This window comes from Geotrypetes seraphini, chromosome 4 (assembly GCF_902459505.1).
Source record: "Geotrypetes seraphini chromosome 4, aGeoSer1.1, whole genome shotgun sequence".
In the NCBI taxonomy this organism is placed as follows: Eukaryota; Metazoa; Chordata; class Amphibia; order Gymnophiona; family Dermophiidae; genus Geotrypetes; species Geotrypetes seraphini.
The window spans coordinates 295,499,648-295,527,093 of NC_047087.1; the positions used below are offsets into that span (position 1 = coordinate 295,499,648).

The window sequence follows — 27,446 nt, forward strand, 5'->3', positions numbered from 1 at the left end:
AGGTCCATGTTTCCACTGCAAGCGAACAGCAAGAATTTCCAGTAGAAGCCATTCAAGCCCTTGTGACCTTTAATAATAATAATAATAATAATTTATTTCTTATATACTGCTATACCGTGAAGTTCAAAGCGGTTTACAGTAAAGATACATTTTATACCTAATCCAGGGAAGGAATCACAAGAGGTATCATGAACCAGCTAACAACTCTTTGAGGTAATCCTCTATATGAAGAAAGTTAGTTTTATGAAGCCTAGAACCTTCTATTTTGAATGAACCTTCTCTATACCTGTCCTAATATTAAACCACACCATGTCGCAATCACTGGATACCAGATGATTACCCACTATAACATCATAAAGTTAAGAGGTGATAGGCTCAGGAATAATCTAAGGAAATACTTCTTTGCAGAAATGGTGGCAGATTAAATAGTCTCTAAGTAGAGGTGGTGGAGACAAAGACTGTGTATGAATTCAAGAAATCATGAGACAGGCAGGCATATGGGATCTCTTATGGAGAGGAGGAGATAGGGAATGGGTAGACTGGATAGGCCATGTGGCCTTTATCTGTCATCGTGTTTCCATATTTCTATAAACACTCTTCCCATTTGTAAGCACTAGGTTTAGAATGGCCCCATCCTATGTGGGTTCCATTACTGTACCATACAGTTTCTTATACCCTGCAATTTTCAACAAGGATTCATTGCGGTTTACAGTAAGAATTCTGAGCATTCATTGAAATGATAAGATTCATAGGCTATAAGGAGTATAAGCCATGAGAATTACAGTGAGAAGAGATATGTCCTCAACAATTTCCTGAATTGGTAGTAGATGGAGAGCTGACGCAGGTAGTGCGGTAGGCTGTTCCAGATATTGGGATCTTGAAAGTTGAAATCACCCATCACAAGCACGTCCCCACATGTAGCGCTGTAAAACTTCAGGAAGCTCCTCACATTGACCGAATTTCCCAAGATACCCCTCTTGCTCTCCCGTACCACCCAATACCCCCCCTCCCGCTCCCAACACTCTCTAACCACAAAAGGGAGCACACCTACAGATGCACTCTCTTCACCAGGGCATTCGGAAAAGTTGAAAGGGGACAGATTTAATACAAATGCCAGGAAGTTCTTCTTTACCCAATGTGTGGTGGACACCTGGAATGCACTTCCAGAGGACGTTATAAGGCAGAGTACGGTACTGGGATTTAAGAAAGAATTGGACAATTTCCTGCTGGAAAAGGGAATAGAAGGGTATAAATAGAGGATTACTGCTCAGGTCCTGGACCTGTTGGGCCGCCGCGTGAGCGGACTGCTGGGCAAGATGGACCTCAGGCCTGACCCAGCAGAGGCATTGCTTATGTTCTTATGTACTTTATTGCTTTCATGCATGCGGGTTTGAATTTATATATATTATTGATTCTACAAGGCCATTGTCTCTAGACCCAACTCCTTTGTTTGCATTCTGTGACTGTTTGAGGGGGGTCTCCATTCCCTTGAGGTTTTTGCTCTTGGCTTGTGAAATATGTCACGTTCTGCACATTTTCACAGCCATATTGATATTTCCATATCCAATGGCATTGTATATGCTTATATTGATGCATAAATGTACTCTCTTAAATTGGAAAACTAGAGATCCCCCAACAATAATGCGATGAAAGAATGTATTATACAGAATGAAGATATTGGATGCCATCGTGTGATTTGCTGAATCAGCTATCGGGAAATATGGGAGCCCTCTGTGGGCATCTGTACCACACAAGGCATGAAACTGCTTATTACACTATCAAGAAGCACTCAGGATCTGAATAGATATGATCTTCAAACAGGCACTGAAACAGCTTTTGACTTTATCCAGATTGGGTGTCAGAGTACGACAGGACTCTGAATCGCAAATGGATGGATAGGGAGAGGGAGGGGAATGGGGGAGAAAGGGTGATGAAAATAAAATATAACAGGAAAGGGAAATATGATACTAATTAGACAGTTTGTTGATTTATTTCTCACCCGCCCTTATCCTAGGCGAGTTACATATTAACATACAAAATTAAAACATGTACATTTGTTGTACAAATCACTTTGAGGGGTGCTGCTGGACCTGGGAAGGGAAGTGAGCAGGAGGGGTGCTTCTGGATGTGAGAGAGGGAGTGGACCTGGGGTGCTACTGAAGTGGAGAGGGAGATGTGCTGCTGGATCTGGAGGAAGGAGGAGTGGAAAAGGAAAGATGCTGCTGAACTGGAGGGGGGGGGGGGAGAGAGAGAGACTGGATCAAGAGGCAGTGGAGAAGGAAAGAAAGACTGGATCAGGTAAAAGAAGTGGAGAGTATATAGCTGTTTGGTTGAGGATGGGCTGGTGAGGACTTTGATGGCTGGGATGGTCTAGATGGGCTGGAGTGAGCTTTGACGGAGACTTCAGTAGTTGGAACCTAAGCACAGTACTGGGCAGAGCTTTGGATTCTTGCCCAGAATTAGCTAAGAAGAAGATTTTTTTTTTTTTAAATTGAATCAGGTTGGGCAGACTGGATGGACCATTCAGGTCTTTGCTATGTTATTATCGATTGCAGAGGAGAGCAAGGAATAGAGGGGGAACAATATTAGCCCTTGGGTGAGGGGGGAAGAAGGGGCACAGAGAAGATTATTTGCATAGAAGGAGCAGAGATATGATATTTACTGACCTAAGAGGGAAGATTCTGAATAGGGAGGAAAGGAACAAAGACACAGGGAATATGCTGGACAGGACAGATAGGGACACAGAAGAAAGATGGAGGGTGGGCATGAAGACAGGAGGCATGTCAAATGGACAGGAGACGCTGCAATGAGAGGGAAAAAACTGCAGAAAAGCTGAAGAAAGACACTGGAATGGAAAATAAAATGCTCAATCAGAATGTACCCTCATAAGGCTAGTCTCTGGTCTTTGACCTAAGGGCCGCTGTGTGAACGGACTGCTGGGCACAGTGGACCACTGGTCTGACCCAGCAGCGGCAATTCTTATGTTCTTACACGTCTGATAATAGGTATGGAAAACCTGTCATATTCTGAGAGATTGGAGAAGCTGGGTCTCTTTTCCCTGGAGAAGAGGAGACTTAGAGGGGATATGATAGAGACTTACAAGATCATGTAGGGCATAGAGAGAGTAGAGAGGGACAGAAAGGGAGAGAGAAAGGGAGACAGAGAAAAATAGAGAGAGAGCGAGAGAAAGGGAGAGAGACAGAAATACAGAGAGATAGATAGATAAAGATTGGAGAGACTGGGGCTCTTCTCCCTGGAAAAGCGGAGACTCAGAGGAGACATGATAGAGACTTACAAGATCATGAAGGGCATAGAGAGAGTAGAGAGGGACAGATTCTTCGAACTTTCGAAAAATAAGAGAACAAGAGGGCATTCAGAAAAGTTGAAAGGGGACAGATTCAAAACAAATGCTAGGAAGTTCTTCTTTACCCAACGTGTGGTGGACACCTGGAATGCGCTTCCAGAGGACGTTATAAGGCAGAGTACGGTACTGGGGTTCAAGAAAGGATTGGACAAATTCCTACTGGAAATGGGGATAGAGGGGTATAGATAGAAGATTACTGCACAGGTCCTGGACCTGTTGGGCCGCCGCGTGAGCGGACTGCTGGGCACGATAGACCTCGGGTCTGACCCAGCAGAGGCATTTCTTATGTTCTTATGTTACACTATAACAAATTAAATACTTACATATCAAATCAAATTACATATAACATGCACGTCACATCAATGACGAATATCAAACCCAAACATACATCAAAATATAAAAATCCATAAGTCATACAAGATGCCTCAATGACAGACAGTTGAGGTGTTATTTTTTTTATTATAGAAAGAAACCAATTTGAAGGTACATTATACACAATAAGATATGTTTAGGATTTGTTGAAATAAAATAATTGGAAAAAAATTCCAATTGTTGCCACTCCCTCCCTCCTGAAACTAGTGGATATCCCTAATTTGACCGGAATGTATTCCAGGAAACTATTTTCACAGGCTCATACTGGGATAGGTTTACGAGCCAGAAGATGTCTATTTCATTTTGGAGGGGGGGGGCGTGGTCTCTGGTGGTTTTTCATTTGTTCAGTCTTTGTTGGATTTGGATTTTAGGAAATGCCATTTACAAACTGCAGCACCAAAAGTGAAAATAAAATCCTCTCCCCCCCCCTCTAAAAAAAGGCACCTCCAAATAAATTATGCGATTTTCATTTAGTTTTGGAAAAGAAAGCAAACAAGCAGTTTCGTTTCTCATTTTTTTCTCCAAGGCCAATGCACATTCCTTTAGTGACTGTTTCGCAAAATGCTTTGATCTCTTCAAGCAAGAGAGACCAGGCGGCTGCCAATCACAGCTGCTCCCGAAATCTTTCTAAGAATGTGTGAATACAGTTTGAATTGAACTGAAGGGTTTGCTTAAGGTCAGTAATCAATCACCCAGACAGAGGCTTTTCATTATATTACATTTTCTTTTGTTCTTCCCCATTAAAAAAAAAACAAAAACCCCAACGTTTAAAATACATTTGAATACATCTATAAGAAGGGACAACGAAAAGATGATGGGATTGTCATCAAATAAAACATTTATCCCACAGAGGTTTAATATTTTACTTCCCGGTCTCAAAATCCAGCAGGGCTGAAGAAGCTGCTTAGTTGTGGTGTGGGGGGTCTGGGGGGAAATGTATTGATTGAAATACTGCTGCTGGTAGTGGTTTTTTCTTGGTATTTTTTTTTTAATATCCCAACCACTGGGAATTCAGCACTGCGGCAAAATGGCCAGTACCACTCTTAAGCTGTCGAGCAGGCTGGGCTTCTTCAGAAGCTGCGCAACTGATAGAATTCCAAGGGAAGGAAGAGGCTAGCCTCGGAGGGAGGGGCGCGGTCGGAAGACGTGCGTTGAGTTCCCTCAGCCGCTCCGCCAGCATAAAAGGCAGCGCAGAGGCGCCCCTCCCCTCTCATCCCAGCCAGCCTCCGAGATGAGTTTCAGCTCCGACCATTACCTCTCCTCCTCCTACCGGAAGATCTTCGGCGATGCACCCCGCGGTTCGGCGGGCCGCTTGGGAGGGAGCAGCTCCTCTTCCAGGACCACCATCTCCGGGGGCTTCAGGTCCCAGTCCCTGTCCCGCAGCAATGTCTCCTCCGCCGGTTCCTACAGGAGAGCGGCTCGAGGGCCCGGCTTTTCCCTTTCCTCGAGCGAGAACCTAGATCTGTCCCAGACGTCCGCTCTGAACAACGAGTACAAGATCATCCGCACCAACGAAAAGGAGCAGCTGCAAGGGCTGAACGACCGGTTCGCCATGTTCATCGAGAAGGTCCACAACCTGGAGCAGCAGAACAAGGTGCTGGAAGCCGAGCTGGTGGCCCTAAGACAGAGGCAGTCGGAGCCCTCCAGGCTGGGAGAGATCTACCTGCAAGAAATGCGGGAGCTCAGGGCTCAGCTGGACGAGCTGAACTCGGAGAAGGCTCAGATCATCCTGGAGAGGGACAACTTGGAAGAGGACCTTCAGAAGCTGAAAGGCAAGTTCGAAGACGAGATCAGGGCCAGGGAAGAGATCGAGTACGCTCTGAAGGCTCACAAGAAGGACGTGGACGACGCTACTCTAGCTCGGCTGGACCTGGAGAAGAAAGTGGAATCCCTGCTGGACGAGATCTCCTTCCTCAGGAAGGTCCACGAGGAAGAGGTGGCCGAGCTGATGACCATGCTCCAGGCCGCTCAGGTCTCGGTGGAGATGGAGGTGGCCAAGCCCGATCTGACCTCGGCCCTGAAGGAGATCCGAGGCCAGTACGAGTCGCTGGCCGCCAAGAACCTGCAGTCGGCCGAGGAGTGGTACAAGTCCAAGTACGTGAACCTGAGCGAGCAGGCGGCGCGGAGCACCGAGGCCATCCGCGCTAGCCGGGAGGAAGTCAACGAGTACCGGAGGCAGCTGCAGTCTCGCACCATTGAGATCGAGAGCCTGCGAGGGACTAACGAGTCGCTGGAGAGGCAGATCCAGGAGATGGAGGACAGGCACAACGCCGAGGCGGCCGGGTTGCAGGTAAAGCTAAGCTGATCGTCCGCTCCCAACCCCCGGTCCTGCACCCTTTCTTCTCGTCTTTCTTTCTCAGTTTTCTTGTGCTTCTCCCTCCCCTCTGCCTTCAGGGAGGATACTTGCCATTTTAATTGCCCGTGCACCTGCTGATAATTTCTATTTTGGAGGTGTTGGTGGAGGGGGGAGGGTAAGGGCTGATAATTTACTGCTCCGGGATTTACACGGACCAGTTTAAGCCCTAGGGCCGCTGTTTGGAAAGAGAAGCTTTTCTAAAAGCATTCGATGTTGTTCATCATCCTCAAAGAGTCAAGCGCAATGGCTCCGGCGAGGAAAATGCCCTCCAGAGTGAAGTCTCAATAACTCATCAAGGAGAGAGCAGCATGCAGGTAGAATGATAGGAAACGCTGCCTCTGTCCATGGTGCTAGTTCTAGTTCTTTTCCCTAAGGCGAGCTTGTACTGTAAGACACTTTTAAGGTTGCACAGCTCCGCGTTTCATTAAATACTGGGCGTTTCTTGTTTGATTCACGTAATAAAATACTTTTTATTTAGAGATCCTATTTATCTGTTTACACCGTATATTTACATTAAAAATAATTTTATTTAGGTATTTCTGCCTATCTGTCCCGGTGGGCTCACAATCTAAGGACCTACCTGGGACTTGCCCAGAACCATAAGCAGCAGCTCTGGGCTTGAACTAGAGGTCTGCACAGGAACGGGGATCGTGGGAATCCCGTGGGTCCCGTGGGAATCTCCCCATAACCCATGGGACTCCCATGGGGACCCCCTCTGGCCCATGGGACTCCCATGGGGACCCCCCTCTAGCCAACGGGACTCCCACGGGGATGGAAGGCTTTGGAAGAAGGGTTCGTCCATATAATATAATGGGCACGTCAGCCTTAGTAAAAGAGGGGGTTTATAAGTGAATTACCTGAACAGAAAACAAAAAAAGGGTTTCACCAAAAAGATTCCACAAGGAAAACAGCAGCGCAAACACAAAAGAAACTGTGGAATTGATGATCCTGTCAGAAGTAATTGCTGCTTTTTATGGGAACGGGTGGGGATGGAGGTAATTCCTTGCGGGGATGGGTGGAGACGGAGAGGATCCTGGCGGGGATGGGTGGGGACGGAGAGGATCCTGGCGGGGACGGAGATGATCCTGATGGGGACGGGCGGGGATGGGTGGGATTTCTGTCCCCGTGCAACTCTCTACCTCAGGGCTCTTAGCCCTAACCACTAGACCGCTCCCAGCAGTCTCTTAAAACTACCTTATACAGGAAATGGTTTCAGAGCTGCAGTCTTTTTATTCCGGCTATTAAGCTGATACCTCTGTTTTTAACAATACTGTACTGCTATTGCTTCAGATTTTAAAAATGTAGTATTACTACTGCTAGATCTGGAAGTGCTACCGTTTCCCCTCCAATACTGAAATACACTTGGGAAGATGCTGGGCATCCTCGCGTTAAATCGTCCAAAGATGTATTTTTGGAAATCTGATTAAGAATTATACACTTGGCGTTATTAAAGAGGTGCTGCAAAAATAAATATACAACGTTAACATGGTTTTTGGACTGAATACAATATAAAAAAAAAAAATAATGAAATCATGTATATCTGGATTAATGCAATTATTTTTTGTTCGCTGGAATCATTTCCCTTTAATATTCTGTTCCGAAAGGACATTACTCATTCTTCTCTCTCCAAAGTGAAAATCAGGTTCAGTCTATATCGTTATCCAATCTTGGCGTCTTCACCTGTCAAAGCTGTTAAATCTTTTCCCTCAAAGCTAATGCGGGGTTTCTGGCTTAAAATCCCACATCAAAGGCCAATACACATTTAAACAGTATTTAGAACAGTTTCTGAAGGATAGGGAAGGTATTTGGGCCTGAAGCCACTGCAGTAAACTAGTTTGGGGATTTCCATATTATTTTATCGGATAAGGTTTAAACGGCAATTTTATAGGCATTGACTATTTTTTTTTTTTTTTGACTCTTAAGTTTGTACAGTTTTCCACGCTCCTGTTATGCTACCCAAAGGCTTTGAAAGACAAAGGGAGGGGACCAACTAGGGAGTGGCAGTCCACCGAGACAGCTCTTTTCAGACAAAAAAGCTACACATCTTTCTTCAGCTTGACAGACGGCAAAACAAATATGGTCTTGAATTAAACTCATTGTTCATTTTCCCCTTGAAAGTTTTATGAAATGATTAATTGAGTATTGGAAGGGGTGCTGAAAAGTTCTCAGCCCAACCAACCAACTTCCTGGATTTTTAACGTTATTTTGCCACTGTAGCTGAAAAGAGCATTATCTTCATTAAGTATCAATTTGCAGAAACCAAATTCTATGTTTTGATATCGCTTCAGATCATTGATTGAACCATCCACCTCATTCTCTTCTTGGTTGGGCTGAGAACTTTTCAGCATCCCCTCATTGTTGTAGTTGGTGATTCGATCATTGGGCGTGTAGATAATTGGGTGGCTGGTGGGCATGAAGATCACCTCACACATCATTTAGATAGGATTTTTAGATAGTGCTGGGGAGGAGCTGGTTGTCTTGGTGCATTTAGGTTCCAGTAACATAGGAAAATGTGGAAGGGAGGTTTTGGAAGACAAATTTAGGCTTTTAGGTAGAAAGCTGAAATCTAGATCCTCCAGGATAGCTTTTTCCAAAATGCTCCCAGTTCTATGCACAGGACCCAAGAGGCAAGCAGAGCTCCGAAGTCTCGATGCATGATTGAGATGACGGTGAAGAGATGAGGGATTTGGATTTGTTAGGAGCTAGGCAACCATCTGGGAATAGGGGAGCTTATTCTGAAAGGATGGACTCCACCTTAACTGGGATGGAATCAGGCTGCTGGTGCTAACATTTAAAAAGGAGATAGAGCAGCTTTTAAACTGAGAAGGGGGGGGGGGGGGAGCCAGACAGTTTAGTGTGGAATATCTATGAAGAATACTATTGAAACAGGATATTTAGGGAGCCCCAATAGAGAGGTTTCAATAATGATAAAAGAAAGCCAGAAGAGTTTAAAGGGAAGCGAGAGTAAAGGACTCAAATTATCACTGTCATCTTCTCAGCAAGCTATAGATACAAGGAAAAAAAACACACAATTTGAAGTGTTTGTATACAAATGCTAGAAGCTTAAAAAATAAAATAGGAGAGTTGGAGTACATAGCTTGAATGATGAGGTAGATATACACCTCCCTCCGGATTCGCAGGGGATAGGGGCAGAGCCAGACCGCGAATGGCATAAAAACCGTGAATATCTGGCTCTGACCCACCCCCGCCTCCCTCCCGCCTTCCCGGCCTTACCTGGTGGTCTAGCAGGCTTTTGGGGCAGGAGTGATCTTCCTACGCTCCTGCCCCGTGCAGATCGCCATTAGGAAATGGCTGCTGTGAGTTCCCGTAGTCTCTCGAGACTACGACGGGAACTCCCTACAGCTATTTCCTAATGGCGATCTGCATGGGGCAGGAGCGTAGGAAGATCGCTCCTGCCCCAAAAGCCCACTAGACCACCAGGTAAGGCGAGATGCCGCGGGGAAGACTTAAGGATGGGGTTTTTTTTTCTTTTTTCCCCCTCCCCAAAAAATCGTGAATATGTGAAATCGCGATTACTGAAACCGCGAATGGGGAGGGGGAAGTGTAATAGGTATCTCAGAGACTGGTGGAAGGAGGACAATCAATGGGACACTGTGTTATCTGGGTACAAATTATATCGCAGGGATAGAGTAGATCAAATTGGAGGGGGGTTGCGCTATATTTTAAAGAGAGAATTGAATCAAACATATTAAACATTGAGCAGACAGATGAAGAAATGTTTTCAGACAATAGGAAAGCTGGCAAATTTGGCAACAATATAATAATGGGAGAATTCTAATCTAGTATTTGTGAGTCGCGCATATCTAAACAGACTCTAGGCGACCTGAAGAAAGGAAGGGGAAAAGGGTTATGGTGGAAGGAGTGGAGGGGACAGGAAACATAAACTTAGGCAAATTAAATAAGGCCAGGTGCTTAAGAAGATCTTAGAAGAACTAAGTGTCGAAGAGGGAGGTTTTCAGTTTCTTTCGGAATAGTTTTGAACAATAAATCACAAAAATCACAAAAACATGCCCTACTGACAACCACTTGGAAGGCCTCCCCTAAGTTTTGTAACCCATAAATAAAAAATAAAAAAAAAAAATCAAACAAAAAACCAAAATTTGAAGTGGAGAAAAATCTCAGAAGTTGTGGTAAAAATGGATAGCGTAGCGGGTTATAAGGAAGGTTTGGACAAGTTCCTGGAGGATAAGTCCATAGTCTGTTATTGAGAAAGACATGGGGGAAGCCACTGCTTGGTCTGGATCGGTAGCATGGAATGATGCTACTTCTTGGATTCTAAAATCTTGCTACTCTTTGGGAATTCTGCATGGAATGTTGCTACTCCTTGGGTTTGGCCACCGTGAGGAAGGGCTACCGGGCTTGATGGACCATTGGTCTGACCCAGTAAGGCTATTCTTATGTTCTTATGTATTATTCAGTGGCATTGGGCAGATAAATACAAACAAAAAAGGTATTTAAAAAAAAAGGTACAACCATTTGAATATAGTGAAAGGTGTCTCGCAGTGAAAGACACGCTTTGACGCGCAGCTCCTGATTGGTAAGGCCCGACTTTAGTACAGGAAGAGGCGGTCGGAGCAAACAGCGAGTGATTTCCTTCACTTGCCGGCACTCCGACTGCTCTCTCCTGCCTCTCCCGCTGCCCTGTCCAGTCTCCCCCACGAAAAACCGTATTTGCGGTTTTTCAAGATTCATGGGGGTTCCTGGAAGGGAACCCCCACAAATATCAGGGGAGCACTGTACTCTTTTTGATAATAAACAGCAAAAACACGCTCTAAATAACAATAACGGGTACCACTGGTGTCCATTGCGCACAATAGACACCAGTGATTTTTATATTTCTTCTCTGAGAGCAACTGCGGTATGCTCTTGATTTATTTTGCATTGCCTAACATTCCTGTTGATGTTTTCTTCATGGTTGTAGTGATAACGTGTTTCTTTTCATATTTTAATCCACTGTGGCATTCCTCCTCTGCTTCAGAGTTTGCTTCCATTTGGGGCTGCCCCTTGCAACGTCTGCTGTCTGGATTCAATCCAGTCATATTTCCCCATTTTATTTCTGGCTTTTGGGATGGGACGTAGAGGTGAATAGAATAAAAAGTCAGAGAGCTTGTCTCGACGGACGGCTCTAACGCGGAGCTGGGAGGCCCGCAGGGCCGTCCATCGGGTAGGGATTAAGGAAAGGGGGGGGGGGGTTAAGGAAGGAAGGAAAAGTTTGAATCGGGGGGGTAGAGGCCTTCCCGCCGGGGGATTGGCCTCCGATAGGGCAAAAGTCGCGGCCGTAGGGTGGGGTAGGAGGTGCATATAAGGAGGGCACTCGGAGGACCTTAACGGTTTCCGGTCCTCCGAGACAACTTTCCCACCCTCCCGCCCGTTAGTACCTGGGGGTGAGTGTTTGATTCGGTTGGCGGTATCCCGAGCTACTGGCGGCTGGTCTCATCATGGGGATGAGCGGTGGGCCGGTTGGGAGCCGTGCCTGGTGGGTCGGATGACCCTGGACAATGGGGCATGTGGGGACATGCCACCCCTCAGACCCTTGCTTAGATGGCAGGGTCGGGGGCCATTTACATCTGAGTCAGTAGCTCGGGATCTGGGTCGCAATGGTGATACCATTGTGCTGGTTTAATGGATAAATTGTTATTTAATGTTGTTTGTAATGTTATTTATAATATGTAAATGTTATTTAAATATGTTAATTTTCAATAAACAGGGCTGCGGCCAGGTTTCTCCATTCAGGTTTACGTGTCTTCTTGGGGTTTGATGGACAGGAAGATGTTTGCATTAAGAAAGCTTCCGCTGTTATTCACTGTTATAACTGTTTGTTTGTTTTAAGGATACGATAAGTCAGTTAGAAAATGATCTGAGGTCCACAAAGAGTGAAATGGCTCGTCATCTGAGAGAATACCAAGACCTGCTCAATGTGAAAATGGCACTGGACATAGAAATAGCAGCATACAGGTAATAAGTTTATTGGCCTTCTCTCTTATTAAAAAAAATGTTGCATTTTGCTGGTTACCTTGTTTGATAATAAACCATGTCGCATAGAATTTCAGCTGAAAAATAGTGAAATCTGAAATGGTTGGTATATATAGTTAAACACGGGAGTGTGTGGTGCAGTGGTTAGAGCTACAGCCTTGGCACCCTGAGGTTGTGGGTTCTAATCCCGCACTGCTCCTTGGACAAGTCACTTAATCCCCATTGCCCCAGGTACATTAGATAGAGTAGGAGCCCACCGGGACAGTTAGGGAAAAACACTTGAGTACCTGAATAATTTGTAATCCACATAGAATTGTAGGATATGCGGAATATAAATTACTAGTCATTAAGCCCGTTACATTAACGGGGGCTAGAATACTGTTCACCCTCTATGTTGCCCCTTCCATCCACTGCCCTCTCTTCTCTTTCCATCCAGTGTCCGCCCCCCCCTTTCTCTCTGTCCCATATGGCCTCTCTCCATCTCCTCTTTCCTTTTCCCTTGGTCTGGCATACCTTCCTCCTTCCCTCCATGCCCTGCCATCTGTTCTTCCCTCCAAGCCATTCTCTCCCCCTCTGCTCACTTTTCTCCTTCAACTACTTCATCGGGCAACAGCAGCATTCACAATTCATTGCTGTTGCTGGCTTCAGGTATTCCTCTCTGGCAGGACCGGCAACAGCAGCAAATTGTAAACGCTGCTGCTGCCTGAAGCACCCGAGGCAGACGCTTCTCTCCCCTCCCAGCCCAACCCCCGCTGACTCTGCGACCCTCCCGGCGAGATGACTTTAATAACAAACCTCCCTCCAGCGTTGGCAGTCGCAGCACGCTAAACAGGCTGGTTCGCGGCTTTCTTCTGCCGTTGAGTCTCTGGTGCGTCATTGATGACATCATTAGTGACACGGCAGAGGGACTCAACTGCAGGAGAAAGTCGCGAAGCAGCCTGTATAACGTGCTGCGGCTGCCAACGCTGGAGGGAGGTTTGTATCGGTATATGCAGAAGCGATATGTCTCTCCCCCTCCAGTACCTGTGCAGCACTTTGCTGCGGCGCATCCTCCCATCCTGAGTCTGTTTCTCCCACTTTGTCTAGCCGCCGCATACCCACTCTGGCCACGGACCTACAGATCAGGGATTACAGATCACGCAGGTCTGAGTGCGCATGCGCGGCTAGCTTTTTATTATATAGGATTTTTTAACAAAACATGTTTCTGTAATTTTTCCAATCCAACAGAAACTTGGAGAGAAACTATCGACAGGCAGTTAAGATACTCTTGCTCTGATTTTTGAAACATATGGATGTCTCACAAGGCCAAAATGGATGTCTTGATACATCCAAATCCCAATTTTGCCAAGGCAGGATAAGGATGTTCAACACTGAAGTACGTCCACATAGCAAGACAGCACGTTTTGGGTATGTTTTGGGCAGGACTAGGGAAGGCCTGAAATCTGGACATCCAACAGGGATTACTGAAGGGCGGAAAGAAAAAGATGGGCGTCCTTCATTAGACCTGTTTCAGGCACATTAAGCGGCTGTCCATTGAAGGGATTAAGGCATGACATCTCCTTGATCCTCCAGCGATTGCTGTCCCACACCCTCTCCCCACTAAGTGAAACTGGAAGAGGATACCAAGCTTCAGGTATTATGGAGAGAGTTTGGGGTGCAGTGGTTAAAGCTATAGCCTCAGCAGCCTGAGGTGGTAGGTTCAAACCCCCACAGTGTGCTTGAAAAATAATAGTACTTAACCATATATTCATTTTACCTGCCTGAAAACCGAGCAATCTATCGAGAAATCTCTTGTAACGACACGGCTTGATAATCGGAAGGACAAATAAATATTGCCATCGGATAATCCTGTTAGGTTAGGTTTATATCATTCAAAGGCGCCATACCAAACAACACTTTAAAACAGATACAACCGAACTTGGACAATATCCTTGCCTCGAACGGCAACCAATGCAACTGCCAATAAAATGGAGTAACGTGGTCATATTTTTTCGGCCCAAAAATCAGGCGAACCGCCGTGTTCTGTATAAGTCTCAATCTATTATGAGATCCCACATATATTGTATTACAATAATCCATATATTGTAGTACAATAAAATGGATGATTGTACCAATAATCTAAATGATGCACTATCAAAAAATTAATAGCGATGTTAACTTGTTGCTCCAAAACAAGTTAATTTTTAAGCTTTGGAAGTTAAAAAAATCCCAAACCCATGCATCCTCATTTGGAAGTATTCTCTTGAATATATTTTAAAAAAATATGGGCCTGAATTGGGGGGGGGGGGAAGATTTTAGTGATGTTTATTGTTTTGGAAGTAAAATGTTTGAAGTAATGGGCAATTGAATCCTTGGCTTTTCCTCTGAGTGTTGCATAAATGGAATTTAATTTATGTCAGAGGGAAGAAAATTAATGGTCCTACTCATTGATTACATCTTCCTTTATTAGCGCTCACTAAAATCCCTCATGCAGATATGTCTGGTATTTCCTGGACTTGATCCACTTCTAAATAAGAGACGTGGTTGAAAGCATTATTTTTAAATTCTGGAGAAAAGCCAAGGATTCATATGTTGAAAGGAAACTCCTGTGAGCGGAGTCAAGCAAACAGAAAAGAATGAGATTCAATAATACACCCAGTGTCTTATTGAAGTTTTTCTTTACCTCTGTAGAGTTATCCTGGACAAGTCACTTAAGGGCAAATTCAATAAGAAGCGCCAAAAAAGTTAGGCGCCTACTTAGGCACTGTTCAGCGCGATTCAAGAAAAATTGGGTGCTGTTTAGTGAATTGTGCTGAGCGGCGCCTATTTGGGCACCTATTTTGGAGGCGCCCAAGAAATAGGCCAGCTAACGTGCATAGCGCCTAGTTTTTTGAAGGCCGCCTACATTTTTAGAGGCGCCTTGTTACAGAATCGCGCTTTCTTGATAGGCGCCTAGGTTTCAATCAGTGCTGATTAGAAGATTAATTGAGCTTGGTTTTCAATTTAGATAGGCGCCTATCTAGTTGGGCGCCTCCGAAATAGGTGCCTAACTTTAGGCGCTGGTTACAGAATTTGGGCCTTAATCCTCCATTGTCCCAGGTACATTAGATAGAGTGTGAGCCCCTCGGGACAGATAGGGAAAATGCTTAAGTACCTGTATGCAAACTGCTTTAAATGAAGCTGTGTAGCTACAAAAAGTCGGTATACAAGTCCCTTTCCTTTATCCCAGAGAACAATAGATTTCTTAAGAAGTTAATTGTTTTCATCTGATTAAAGCTTGATGATTTGACGTTCTTAACTGCCACCATAATAGCATTCAAGAGATAACGGGAGCAAAATTTAAAAAAGTTATACACTCCCAGCTGCGCAATTCCAGGGACTGTTCGTTGGAGCCGAGTGCTGAACACGTTGATCTGTCAGTCCATAGGAAAGTGCAATTAGTGGAGCTTCTTCATCCACCTGACTACTAGTCTTCCTTTTCTCCTCCATGAAGATTAAGGTTAAAAAAAAAATAAATCAAAGGAAATCAAGAGCTCAGACACTTTTTAAAAAGGGTTCCGGATATAATCCAGTACATTATAGACCAGTGAGCCTGAGGTCTGTGCTGTACAAAATGGTAGAGTCTTTTATAAAGAACAGAGCATATACAAAGGCATGGATTAAGGAGATGTGGAGGGGTGTTTTTGATAGGTCATCTAAGTCCAACTTTGGACTTTCCCACAAGACGTCCAAAGTCAAAGGCGTTGGAACAGCCATTTTCGAAACTGGCAACACCACAAGACTTCCAAATTTCTTTTTGAAAATCGCCTCTTAAATGTCATGGCCACAAGGACTTTCAGCCTTAGGACGGTCAGCTTTGTTTGCCATTTTCAAACACAAAACTGTCTAAAACATCCAAATCATATATTTTTTGAGATGCGTTGACCAGAACTGCACACAGCAGTAGAGGTGCATTCGCATGGAGTGATACAAAGGCATTATAATAGTCTCATTAAAATGATGCTTGGGTGCATAGGAAGAAGAATGGGTCAGTAGGAAAAAAGAGGTATTGATGCCCCTGTATAAGACTCTGGTGAGACCTCATTTATAATATTGAGGACCGCACCTTCAAAAAGATATAAAAAGGATGGAGTTGGTACAGAGCAGTGGTCTCAAACTCGCGGTCCACCAGGTACTATTTTGAGGCCCTCGGTATGTTTATCATAATCACAAAAGTAAAATAAAACTGTTTCTTGATCATATGTCTCTTTAGCTATAAATTACAATATTATTATTAAGACTTAGCCAAAAGGAAAGAATAATCTAATCTAATCTTCTATTTGTGTGTTGCACATACCTATTCAGACTCTAGGCGACATTCAGAGAGGGGTTGAAAGGGGTTCAGGAGGAGGGACTAAAAGGGGGTCTTGAGAGGTAAGAGGGGGACAAGAAATCATTGTTGTCTAGGAGCTTCATCTAGCAAAAGAGGTGGAAAGATTCATTTCTGAGAAGTCAAGTAGGTTCAGCTGTCAAAGAGGAAGGTTTTCAGTTTTTTCCAGAATGTTGTATGTTTAGTTTCTTTTCTGATCATTTCTGGCAGGTTATTCCAGGTTTTTACTCCTATGAATGTAAGCATGGAGTAGAACAAGTGCCTGTAATGGAGATTTTTTGTGGAAGGTAGATTTAACTGTATTCTGTTCATGAGTCTCCTGGAGGTAGACCAGACCATTGAGAATAGTTGGGTGAGAGGAATGACTGAGTTTCCGTGGATTATGTGGTGTAGGATGCATGATATTTTGAAGAGTATTTGCGATGAAATTGGTAGCCAGTGTAGTTGTTTGAGGAAAGCTGAGATCAAATTGTATTTCTTTAGGTTGAAGATAAGTGTGACAGCTGTGTTCTGAATGAGCTGCAGTTTGTGAACTAGAGTGGAGTTGATGCCCATGTATGCTGAGCTGCAGTAGTCCAACTGGGGTAGTACCATCAGCTGGACAATCAGAGCAAAATGTTGTTGGTGGAAGTAATAAGTCTTCTTAGTTGGTGCATAGTGAATATGGTCTTTTTCTGGAGGCTGGAGATTTGAGGATCCATTGTGAGTGTGTCATCCAGAATGATGCCAAGTACTTTTGAGGATTTCTCCACTGCGAGGGTAGTACCGAATTGAAGATTAATGTTTATGAGGGTGTTCTGCTGAGCATTGTGGAAGCAGATGGCTTTGGTTTTGGGGGCATTTAGTTTAAGTTTGTTGCCAGGTGTGGATTTTTTCAATGTTTGAAATTTTCTCGTCTAGTGCGTGAGCTAAAAACGCTAGCACACCTTTGTAAAAGGAGCCCTAAATGTTTGGCCTTATAGAGACCCATTAGGTCATTAGGATCAGACAAACTGTATGTTATTAGACATACGAAAAAGAGATGAGGTAAGATACGTTAACGCCAGAAAATTCTGTTGCAGGACCACTTTTGTGAATGGTGTATCAGGAATAATCAGATTGTGTAAGAATGTGTTACAATTTAGGAAATAACTTAAAACGCATTTCTTTATTGAAGCATTTACCTGAAGTAAATTTGGGACAGTTAGAGATCGTGGCAATCTGAGGCCTTTTGAGAACAGGTGAAATATTTTGATTAGGATCATTTTATTAAATTTCCCCCTCCTTTCCAAAGCCTGTAACCAGCAAGCTCCTGGGCTGAATGCTTGGGATCACTGGCCACAAGTAAACTCTTGTGATCTGCTGCGGGCTGCACAAGGATATGTTATTTCAGCGTTCAATGTCAGGAACACCATCCAAAAGAAATAGGCACAGTGTCAATGAAAGGAATACTTTTAATGGTCAAAGCAGAAAAACACAGTAACTTGCTTGTCAGGATCAAAATACCAAAGCCAACAGGCTTCCCATACACAGTTCAAACAAGGTTTAATAAACAATCTCTGGTTGAGAAACCAAAAAGAGTTCAAATTCAAACAACAAAAAAAAAATCTCTCTTCCTCAGAGGTAAATTTTCTTTCAAATTATAGTCCAGTTAGAGTCCATTACAAAAGAAAGGAAAACTTCTCAGCCAAAACAAAATTCCAAGTCAGTGCAGTAATACTGGCTTCTTCAGCAACTGAATGCTGGAAAGACAGTGTGCTCTTAACTGCCAATTATTAGGCCCACTATCCCACCACGTAACACGGGGCAAACCCCCTCTGTCTCCGCGTACCACAGTACACTTTCCTCAAGGAGAAAGCACAATTAAGCTTTCAAAAGGAAAAAACAAAACTTCAAAATAAAAGTCCTTGCTTAGCTTCAGCATAGAGAAAATTCACTCTTTAGCATGAGTCAGAATTATGCAGTTCTTGAAACAAAGCAGGCAAAAACAACTTGCAGTACACTTCAGCAATCATTTAGATACTTGCTTTTGTGAGACAAACTTCCATGGGAGCACTTTCAGGAGCCAGCACAGCACTAGTTTCAGGGCTTATTTCCAACTCCATGGCAAGCGGTTCCTCACACAGACTGGAAGGTACTTCTTCTCCAGCCTCTGAAAACTCCATAGCCTCAGGAGTTTGGCTGCTATCAGGAGCTCCCAGCCCTGAGCACTGTGACCTCTCCTGCTACTGTTCCTCTCTCCTCTGATTCTCTAGGAGCCTAGTTTTTAGGAATAGCAGCTTGCAGCCCCACCCCCAACCCTCAGGTGGAAAGGATTTCTGGTTATTCACTTTGGGACACAGAGGTGGATGGGAACCTACCACTGCTGCTCTCCTACTCCCTCTACAAGCTCTAGAAGGAAATTCAGTTTCAGAGACAGAAAATGGTGGATAAGGAAGATTATGGGCAGGGTCTGGATTAGCACTGGGACCTGCACTAGGGACACTCCTAGCAGGCATAGTCTGTTTATCACAAGCCACACTGGCGTTTTTAGCTCAGACAGGAATTCTATGAACATCGGAGCTTTTACTGCGGCGGCCAGCACTAGAAATGCTTGTGCGGCTTTGGAAAGGAGGGGGTTTGTGCGTCATGACTGTTGTGTTTGTTTTTAGTATTATGTAGGTCTTATTGGGAGCCGCTTAGGGCTCCTTTTACTAAGGTGCGCTAGTGTTTTTAGCGCATGCAGGATTTTAGCGCGTGCTAGACCCACGGTACGCTTCTAGAACTAATGCCAGCTCAATGCCAGTGTTCCATGCATTAAAGGAGCCCTTAGACCTTTAAGCGGGTTATAAATAAATAAGATAATTAAACGGGTGATGGAAATATATTGCCCAGGGAGAAGTTTGAGGTCAAGTAATGGAATGTGGCGGTCATGTGAAAACACACCATGCTGAGACAAGGGCCTCGGTGTTCTCTATTGCGGGTATAAGTCTTTGGAATGCCTTTCCAAGTCAAATGTATTTATGGGCGGAGTGGAGTACTTTCAAGAAGTTATAGAAAGCTCAGCTATTTGCAAACAGCATTTATGTGAATTATTTGGATGGTAGATAGACTTATTTTGAGGGAAGTGTTTCCTGTATGGTAGAATTTTAAAAGGTCTGTTTTGTTATGTATTTTTGTATGGGAACTGCCTTGGTTCTAGGCAGTGTAAATACATTTTTAAAAGAAATATTTTCATTTATACTCGAATATAAACCAAGACTTTTGGACCCCAAAATGGAGGTCCCAGTTTATTTTCGGGATAGTGTACAGCGCCCACCCAGACTTATTGCAGGCCTCCACCGGGGCGCCAAGCTCTGCACTTTGTCCCCCCTCCCTGCCCTGTCCATCGTACCTCCTCTGCCGCTGGAATCCCTGGTGGTCCAGAGGTGTAGCGGGCAGGAGCAAGCTTTCCATGCTCCTGCCCCGCTGCTAACCTGGCAGCAAGTGACCGAATAGGTTAGCAGCGGGGCAGGAGTGCAGAAAACTTGCTCGTGCCTGCTACACCTCTGGACCGCCAGGGATTCCAGTGCAGAGGAGGTATGATGGACAGGGTGGCGAGCCTAGGCGGGAGGGAAGGAGGCTGGGTACAGAACCTGATAGAGGAGGGAGGAATGGGGGCTGGGTGCAGATCCTGGCAGGGCAGGGCACTTAAATATTAAACTGCCCGACTTATATTCGAGTCAACCATTATTATTATTTTTTTTTTTCCTTCCTTTTTGGGACTTATATTCGGATCGAATTATATTTACGTATGTACGGTAATATGAAAACTCGTCATGGTTTTTGTATATACTCCCAAATTCTATAATTGGTGACCAAAGCTATGTGCGCAGTTGGAGGCAGTTATAGAACGAAGCTAAGGACTCATGTACAATAATTAACTAATTGGCACTAACTTAGACCTTTTATCAAGCTGCGTTAGGGTTTTTTTAATCATGGACCACTGTGGTGAAAGCTTCGATGCTCATAGAATTTCTTTGAGCGTTGGAGCTTTTACTGCAGTGGCCCGCGATACAAAAAAAAAAACAACCCTAACGCAGCTTGATAAAAGGGGGCCTTAGGAAATAATTGGTAATAAATACCAATTATTGACATGAACAAATACTAACTGGCACTGATTTCTCATTGCATGCATCACATACATACAACGCGCCTAAATTTGCTCATGTGCGCACTTTATAGAATCGTTGCATTCGCAAGCCCAGCTGCTGCATTTTTTTATTTTTATTTTAGTATTTATATACCACTTGTAGCCTAAGTGGTTTACATTCAGGTACTCAAGCATTTTTCCCTGTCTGGTCCGGTGGGTTCACGCTCTATCTAATGTACTTGGGGCAAAGGGGGGGGGGATTAAGTGACTTGCCCAGGGTCACAAGGAGCAGCGTGGGATTTGAACCTACAACCTCAGGGTGCTGAGGCTGTAACTCTAGCCACTGCGCCACATACTCAAAGGGAGCTATGCACCCTCCACTGGGTAGTCAACACTGTAGTCCCTTATTAATAACTTTATATATACATGTGTATATATATATATATATATACACACACATGTATATATACATTAGATATTTGTATTCCACCATTACCTTGCGATTCATATATATATATATATATATATATATATACATATATATATATATATATATATATATATACATACATACGCCACTTAAAGCCTAATTGGTTTACATTCAGGTACTTGAGCATTTTTTCCAGTCTGTCCTAGAGGGCTCACACGCTATCTAATGTACCTGGGGCATTTAGGCACCCCAAAAAATTCTAAGGAAATTAAGGATAATTCAGAATACAGCTGTTCGATTGATTTTTGGTTTAAAAAAGAATGACCATATTAGTCCATATTATCGCTTACTTCATTGGCTGCATTTGGAGGCAAGAGTATTATTCAAATTTTCCTGTATCTGTTTTAAGCTGATATCGGGATTGTCTCCAGCGTACCTTTGTCCTCATTTTGTGTTGCATAGACCATCAAGAGAAACTAGAAACTTCTACTTATTTGCTTATCCCAAAATTAATGGGTGTAGATATAAGACCTTCTTAGATAGGACCCTGGCATTTCAAGCTGGTAGGCAAAATCTTGGTTAGGTAAATGTTTTCAGCAAGCTAGGTTATCCTATTGCAGTTTTTGGAAATTAATTAAGACCACTTTGTTCGATAACTTAGTAAGTTTTATTATTGAAATTCTATTTTACAAATATTTGCATTTTTTACTGTATTATTGTATTTCACTGATTGTCCAGCTCTTTTTAGTGTGAACCACCTAGAACTTTTGGTTATGGCGGTATAAAAGAATAAAGTTGTTATTATTGTACCTATAGCTTAGTACACAGGTGTCAAAGTCGGTCCTCGAGGGCCAGAATCCAGTCGGGTTTTCAGGATTTCCCCAATGAATCTGCATGAGATCTATTTGCATGCACTGCTTTCAATGCATATTCATTGGGGAAATCCAGAAAACCCGACTGGATTCCGGCCCTCGAGGAGGGACTTTGACACCCCTGGCTTAGTACATAACCGTGACCTGTCAAACGTGTGCCGACAATTGCGCCGCAACATTTACTTGCACGACAAATGCGTGCACTGAATGGGAGGTCCGCCCTGACAGGATACTATTTTGTATGTAACCCTTTTTTTTTTGAGGAGGGGGCACCCCCCACTGCACTTAAAATATTCACTTCCTATCTTGTGTTAGGGTTAGGTTTACAGCACGATTATGGGAACCCTTTTAGTGGATATCTGGAAGGGACGGGGCCTGAGGAGTCTCATCAAATCAGGGCCTTTCAGATATCCTTCACGGGTCGCACTTGTCCATGCGTGCAATTGCCGGGGCACATTTGTCAGAGTGGAATTGTCCTGCGCTGATTTGTCGGTGTCCCGTACATAACGGCTGACTTACACTTGCATTGTACAACAAATTTGGTGCCCAACTCTTCTGTTATAGAATACTAACTTAGGGCCAGTGGCGTAGTAATGGGGTGTGGGGGGAAGGGGGGGCAGTCTACCCCAGGTGTGGTCTTTCTAAGGGTGTGGCACCCCTCCTCTCTGCTACCCCACTCCTCTCCTTCCCATGTGCCCCTTGCCTTCCCTCGTACCTTTTTTTGACTTCCCCAGCGCAAGGTTGTTGCCCGCATCGGCGCTCTCTCTGACATCACTTCCAGGTCCCACGCCTAGGAAGTGATGTCAAAGGGCGAGCCGACACCGACATGGGTGTGTTATTCATGCTGGGGAAATTAAAAAGGTACAGGGAAAGGGAAGGGGGCATACGCGGGGCGGGGAAGAGGGCAGGGGAGGGACACCACTGCCCTGGGTGCTGCTCACCCTTATTATGCTACTGCTTCGGACCTAGTTTTTGGACACCTAATTTCCAGCAATCTATAGAGGAATTACCCCATAATCCTCAATGATCAACATACATTAGAAACAACTGACAAAATATAGAAATAGGGATCATCAGGCAGAAGAATATTTATTATACCCGAGCTCTCGGAGAGAGAAAGAGATAATGGCTACTGCGGATGGGCAGATTAGATGGGCTATTTGGCCTTTATTTGTTTTTTTGTTACTAAAGTTCTATGACATCACAATGCAGGTGTAAATAGCCTTAGCCTATAGGAAGAGGAGATGCAAATGTTAAGAGCCTTAGCCAATAGGGAGAGAAGGAGATAGTGGTTACTGCGGATGAGCAGACTGGATGGGCCATTTGGCCTCTATCTGCCATCATGTTACAATGTTTCTATAAATCACTGTTGTACTAATCACCTTTGTTTTACTTCAAGCACTAATTTCAACACAAAGCTGATGTGGTTAAGTGAACACTCAGACCCACAGCTGAGGTCCGGTGAAACAAGTTCACGGGGCAGCTGTTAAGGAGACCATCATAGTTGTTCACAGTCTCCTCCACCAAACAAAGACTAAATAACAAAAAATAAAACTTAAATGGAAATAAAATCATAAATTTCACAACAACTTAACTTTGAATGGTGTCGATGGTGAACATAACTGCTCCGGGCTCCTCCGTTTATTCACAATACCGACCCCCCAACCTAGGTTTCACCCGCTGGCTTCTTCAGGAGGGGTACTACAATTACAAGATGACTCAAATCAACACTGCACCACACAGCTTACTAACTAAATAAACACTACATTTTGAAATACTCAATGTACACACTCTCTCTGCAACTTACCGGCACAAACACTCCATACTGCTCACACACGCACTGCTGACAGCACGTCAAGCTGAGGTTATCACAGTTAAAGAGTTTAAATGTTTGAATGTGGAATTTCCTGAAATCCCATATATATACTTCATCCCCAAAATCCATAAGTCTCTCACGTGCCCTCCGGGCCGTCCGATTGTGGCTGGCATTGGTTCAGTGCTGGAACCTCTGTCAAGGTTTATAGATAGTTTTATCTATAAACATATTGGTACTGTTCAGTCCTATGTACGGGACTCTTCTCACTTCCTGCAATGTTTGCGGAGATGTGAGGGTCAAGATTGTAAACTGTTAGTAACTGCAGACGTTTCCGCCCTGTATACCAACGTGCCACAATCGGCGGCCCTGGTAATTATCAAGCAGGTAGTCAGTAAATCCAATATTTCAGTTCAAAAGAAGGAGTTAGTAGGAACTTTAGCTGAATTTGTGGTGTGTCAAAACTATTTTCAATTCGCAAATAGGTTCTTCTTTCAGACTAAGGGGGTGGCCATGGGGGCCACAGTGGCCCCGTCCGTCGCCTGCCTCTACATGTCTGAATACGAAGATAAACATGTCTACACTTCTAGATGGTTTAGTAAAGTTGGTCTATGGAGAAGGTATATAGACGATATCTTCTTTTTGTGGAATGGGGAGTGTGACGAATTGGGGGAATTCCTAAATGAGTTGAATCAAGCAGATCCCAATATAACTCTTACTCATGAAGTAAGTAGTGATAAGGTATCCTTTTTGGATATCCAAGTAGTAAAATCTCAGATCAACTCTCAAGTGTGTTATGATACTACCCTTTATAGGAAACCGTCCGATCGGAACACTCTCCTACACTATCATAGTTATCATCCAAAACCCCTTAGGGATAGTATCCCGGTGGGACAATTTTTAAGGTTGTGGAGGATCTGCTCTGACGAGTGGGATTTTCAGCAGCAGGCCACGCTTTTATACACAAAGTTTATGGAGAGAGGTTATCCTCCCCGGGTAGTTAAACGGGCATGGAAGAGAGCCCGTAACTGTCAGCGGGAGTGGCTATTTCATCCCCGACAAAGGGAGAATAGTGGGGCCGTGGTATGTGTATTGCCTTATTCCAATCGAAGTCAACAAATTAGAAAAATCATTTTGAAACACTGGCCAGTGCTGCAGGTACATGAGAGCTTGAACGACAGCCCTTTATTTGCCCATACCAGGGGCTGGAATTTAGGTCAGATTTTGAAACATCATGACCCTATCCAACAGAATAGAGAGGGTCCTCACGTACGTTGTCATCAGTGTGTGTATTGCCCTCATGTCCTCAACACTGACCAAGTGGTAATTCCTCAAACAGGGGGCAAGAAATTCTATTTAAGAACAGGCACCAATTGTTTGTCATCTGCAGTAATATATTGCATTATTTGCCCTTGTAGGCTATATTATATAGGACATACCCGGCGTGCTATTAAAATCCACATTGCCGAACACTTGAGCAATATAAGATGCAAACGTGTAACTGCCCCCCTGGTGAGCCATTGGATTGAGCAACAGCACTCTATTGAGGAATTACAATACACTGTTCTTATGTGTGCTTATAAAGAATCTGGAAACATTACTCAACATCTTCTTTATTTGGAGCAGAAGTTTATATTCCAATGGCATACCCTGGCCCCTGCAGGATTAAACAATGATATTGAATGGTTTCAATTATAATCATTCATGATGTCAGGAGTGATGATGTAATAGGTAGCAAAAGGGGAGTGTATTTAAAGCGTGGCCTGCTGGGAAGTTCCTCTTGTCAGCAGTGCGTGTGTGAGCAGTATGGGGTGTTTGTGCCGGTAAGTTGCAGAGAGAGTGTGTACATTGAGTATTTCAAAATGTAGTGTTTATTTAGTTAGTAAGCTGTGTGGTGCAGCGTTGATTTGAGTCATCTTGTAATTGTAGTACCCCTCCTGAAGAAGCCAGCGGGTGAAACCTAGGTTGGGGGGGTCGGTATTGTGAATAAACGGAGGAGCCCGGAGCAGTTATGTGTACCATCTACACCATTCAAAGTTAAGTTGTTGTGAAATTTATGATTTTATTTCCATTTAAGTTTTATTTTTTGTTATTTAGTCTTTGTTTGGTGGAGGAGACTGTGAACAGCTATGATGGTCTCCTTAACAGCTGCCCCGTGAACTTGTTTCACCGGACCTCAGCTGTGGGTCTGAGTGTTCACTTAACCACATCAGCTTTGTGTTGAAATTAGTGCTTGAAGTAAAACAAAGGTGATTAGTACAACAGTGATTTATAAGTATCACCTTGGATAAATATATTCCCTTGCTGTTTTTTGACAATGTTTCTATAACCATAAAGTTCTATGACATCACAACGCAGGTGTAAAAAGCCTTAGCCTATAGGAAGAGGAAATGCAAATGTTAAGAACCTTAGCCAATAGGGAGAGAAGGAGATAGTGGTTACTGTGGATGGGCCATTTGGCCTTTATCTACCATCATGTTTCCATGTTTTGATTAATGCATTTTGATGTTTCCATTTACAATTAACACCTCTCTTTATTATATGCTTGCAGGAAGCTGTTGGAAGGTGAAGAAACACGTTTTAGTACTGGAGGAATCAGCATTTCGACTCTAAATCCAAACCCTAGTCCCAGTTATTCCTTTCAGTCCAGAGCCTTCAGTTCTTCTGCCTCAAAAATATCACCCGCTCCAATACTTTCCAAGAAAGGGGAGAAGGACGAGTCTTTGAAGATGGTCTCTAAAACATCAACTCAAAAAGGGGAAACCTTTGAGGAGATTATCGAGGAGACCGTAGTGTCTACCAAGAAGATAGATAAAGCGGAGCACGAGGAAGTAGACAGCGTCATCACAAAATTTAAAGCTTGAGTTGACATTTTAGGGGGAATAATATACACTTTATCCTTTCAGTTGCATACATAAATAGTGAGATTTATTGCCTAGTGTAATGGTCCCAAGGCTTTAATATTAATTTTCAACCCAAATAAAACATGATCATGATAAGCAAATATTTACTATACCCCCACCCCCTTTTTACAAAACCATAACACAGTTTTTAGCGCGGAACGTGGCAGTGACATAACATAAGAATTGCTGCTGCTGGGTTAGACCAGTGGTCTATCGTGCCCAGTAGTCCTCTCATGCGGCGGCCCTTAGGTCAAAGACCAGTGCCCTGACTGAGTCTAGCCTTACCTGCGTACTTCCTGGTTCAGCAGGAACTTGTCCAACTTTGTCTTAAATCCCTGGAGGGTGTCCTCCCCTATAACAGCCTCTGGAAGAGCGTTCCAATTTTCCACCACTCTCTGGGTGAAGAAGAACTTCCTTACGTTCGTACGGAATCTATTCCCTTTTAACTTTAGAGAGTGCCCTCTCGTTCTCCCTACCTTGGAGAGGGTGAACAACCTGTCCTTATCTACTAAGTCTATTCCCTTCATTATCTTGAATGTTTCAATCATGTCCCCTCTCAGTCTCCCCTTTTCAAGGGAGAAGAGGCCCAGTTTCTCTAATCTCTCACTGTACGGCAACTCCTCCAACTCCTTAACCGTTTTGGTTGCTCTTCTCTGGACCCTTTCGAGTAGCAGCTCCGGGGTTCATAGGAATTTATGAGCATCGGAGCTGTTACTGCCACAGCCGGCGCTAAAAACTGCGCTATGGTTTTGTAAAAGGAGGGGATGATCAGGAAGCACTGTAGTCCAGCGATTAAACTGGGAAGAGCACTGAAATGAGCATGTCCTTTTGCAAAGCTTTCCTCTGAATTCTGAAAGGTTACAAACAGTGGCAAAAGTAAAGGGGGCACCGTCTTGTTAGGGGT

The 27,446-nt window shown here is 43.9% G+C and overlaps 1 protein-coding gene across 1 annotated transcript; it reads left to right on the forward strand.

Annotated features, from left to right (window-relative positions):
- The first annotated feature begins 4,967 nt into the window (after nucleotides 1–4,967).
- Nucleotides 4,968–26,685, forward strand: LOC117359587 (alpha-internexin-like). Its single transcript, XM_033942634.1, has 3 exons — nucleotides 4,968–6,026; nucleotides 11,944–12,068; nucleotides 26,191–26,685. Exons 1-3 carry the CDS (start codon nucleotides 4,968–4,970, stop codon nucleotides 26,501–26,503), a joined length of 1,497 nt encoding a protein of 498 aa, XP_033798525.1. The 3' UTR covers nucleotides 26,504–26,685.
- The last annotated feature ends 761 nt before the right edge of the window (nucleotides 26,686–27,446 follow it).

Bases quoted from the DNA above. Each gene is read 5' to 3' on its own strand.
- LOC117359587 (XM_033942634.1), top strand. From the start codon at position 4,968: ATGAGTTTCAGCTCCGACCATTACCTCTCCTCCTCCTACCGGAAGATC. The intron at 6,027-11,943 runs GTAAAGCTAAGC...GTTTGTTTTAAG, and splicing joins CCGAGGCGGCCGGGTTGCAG to GATACGATAAGTCAGTTAGA. The intron at 12,069-26,190 runs GTAATAAGTTTA...ATATGCTTGCAG, and splicing joins ATAGAAATAGCAGCATACAG to GAAGCTGTTGGAAGGTGAAG.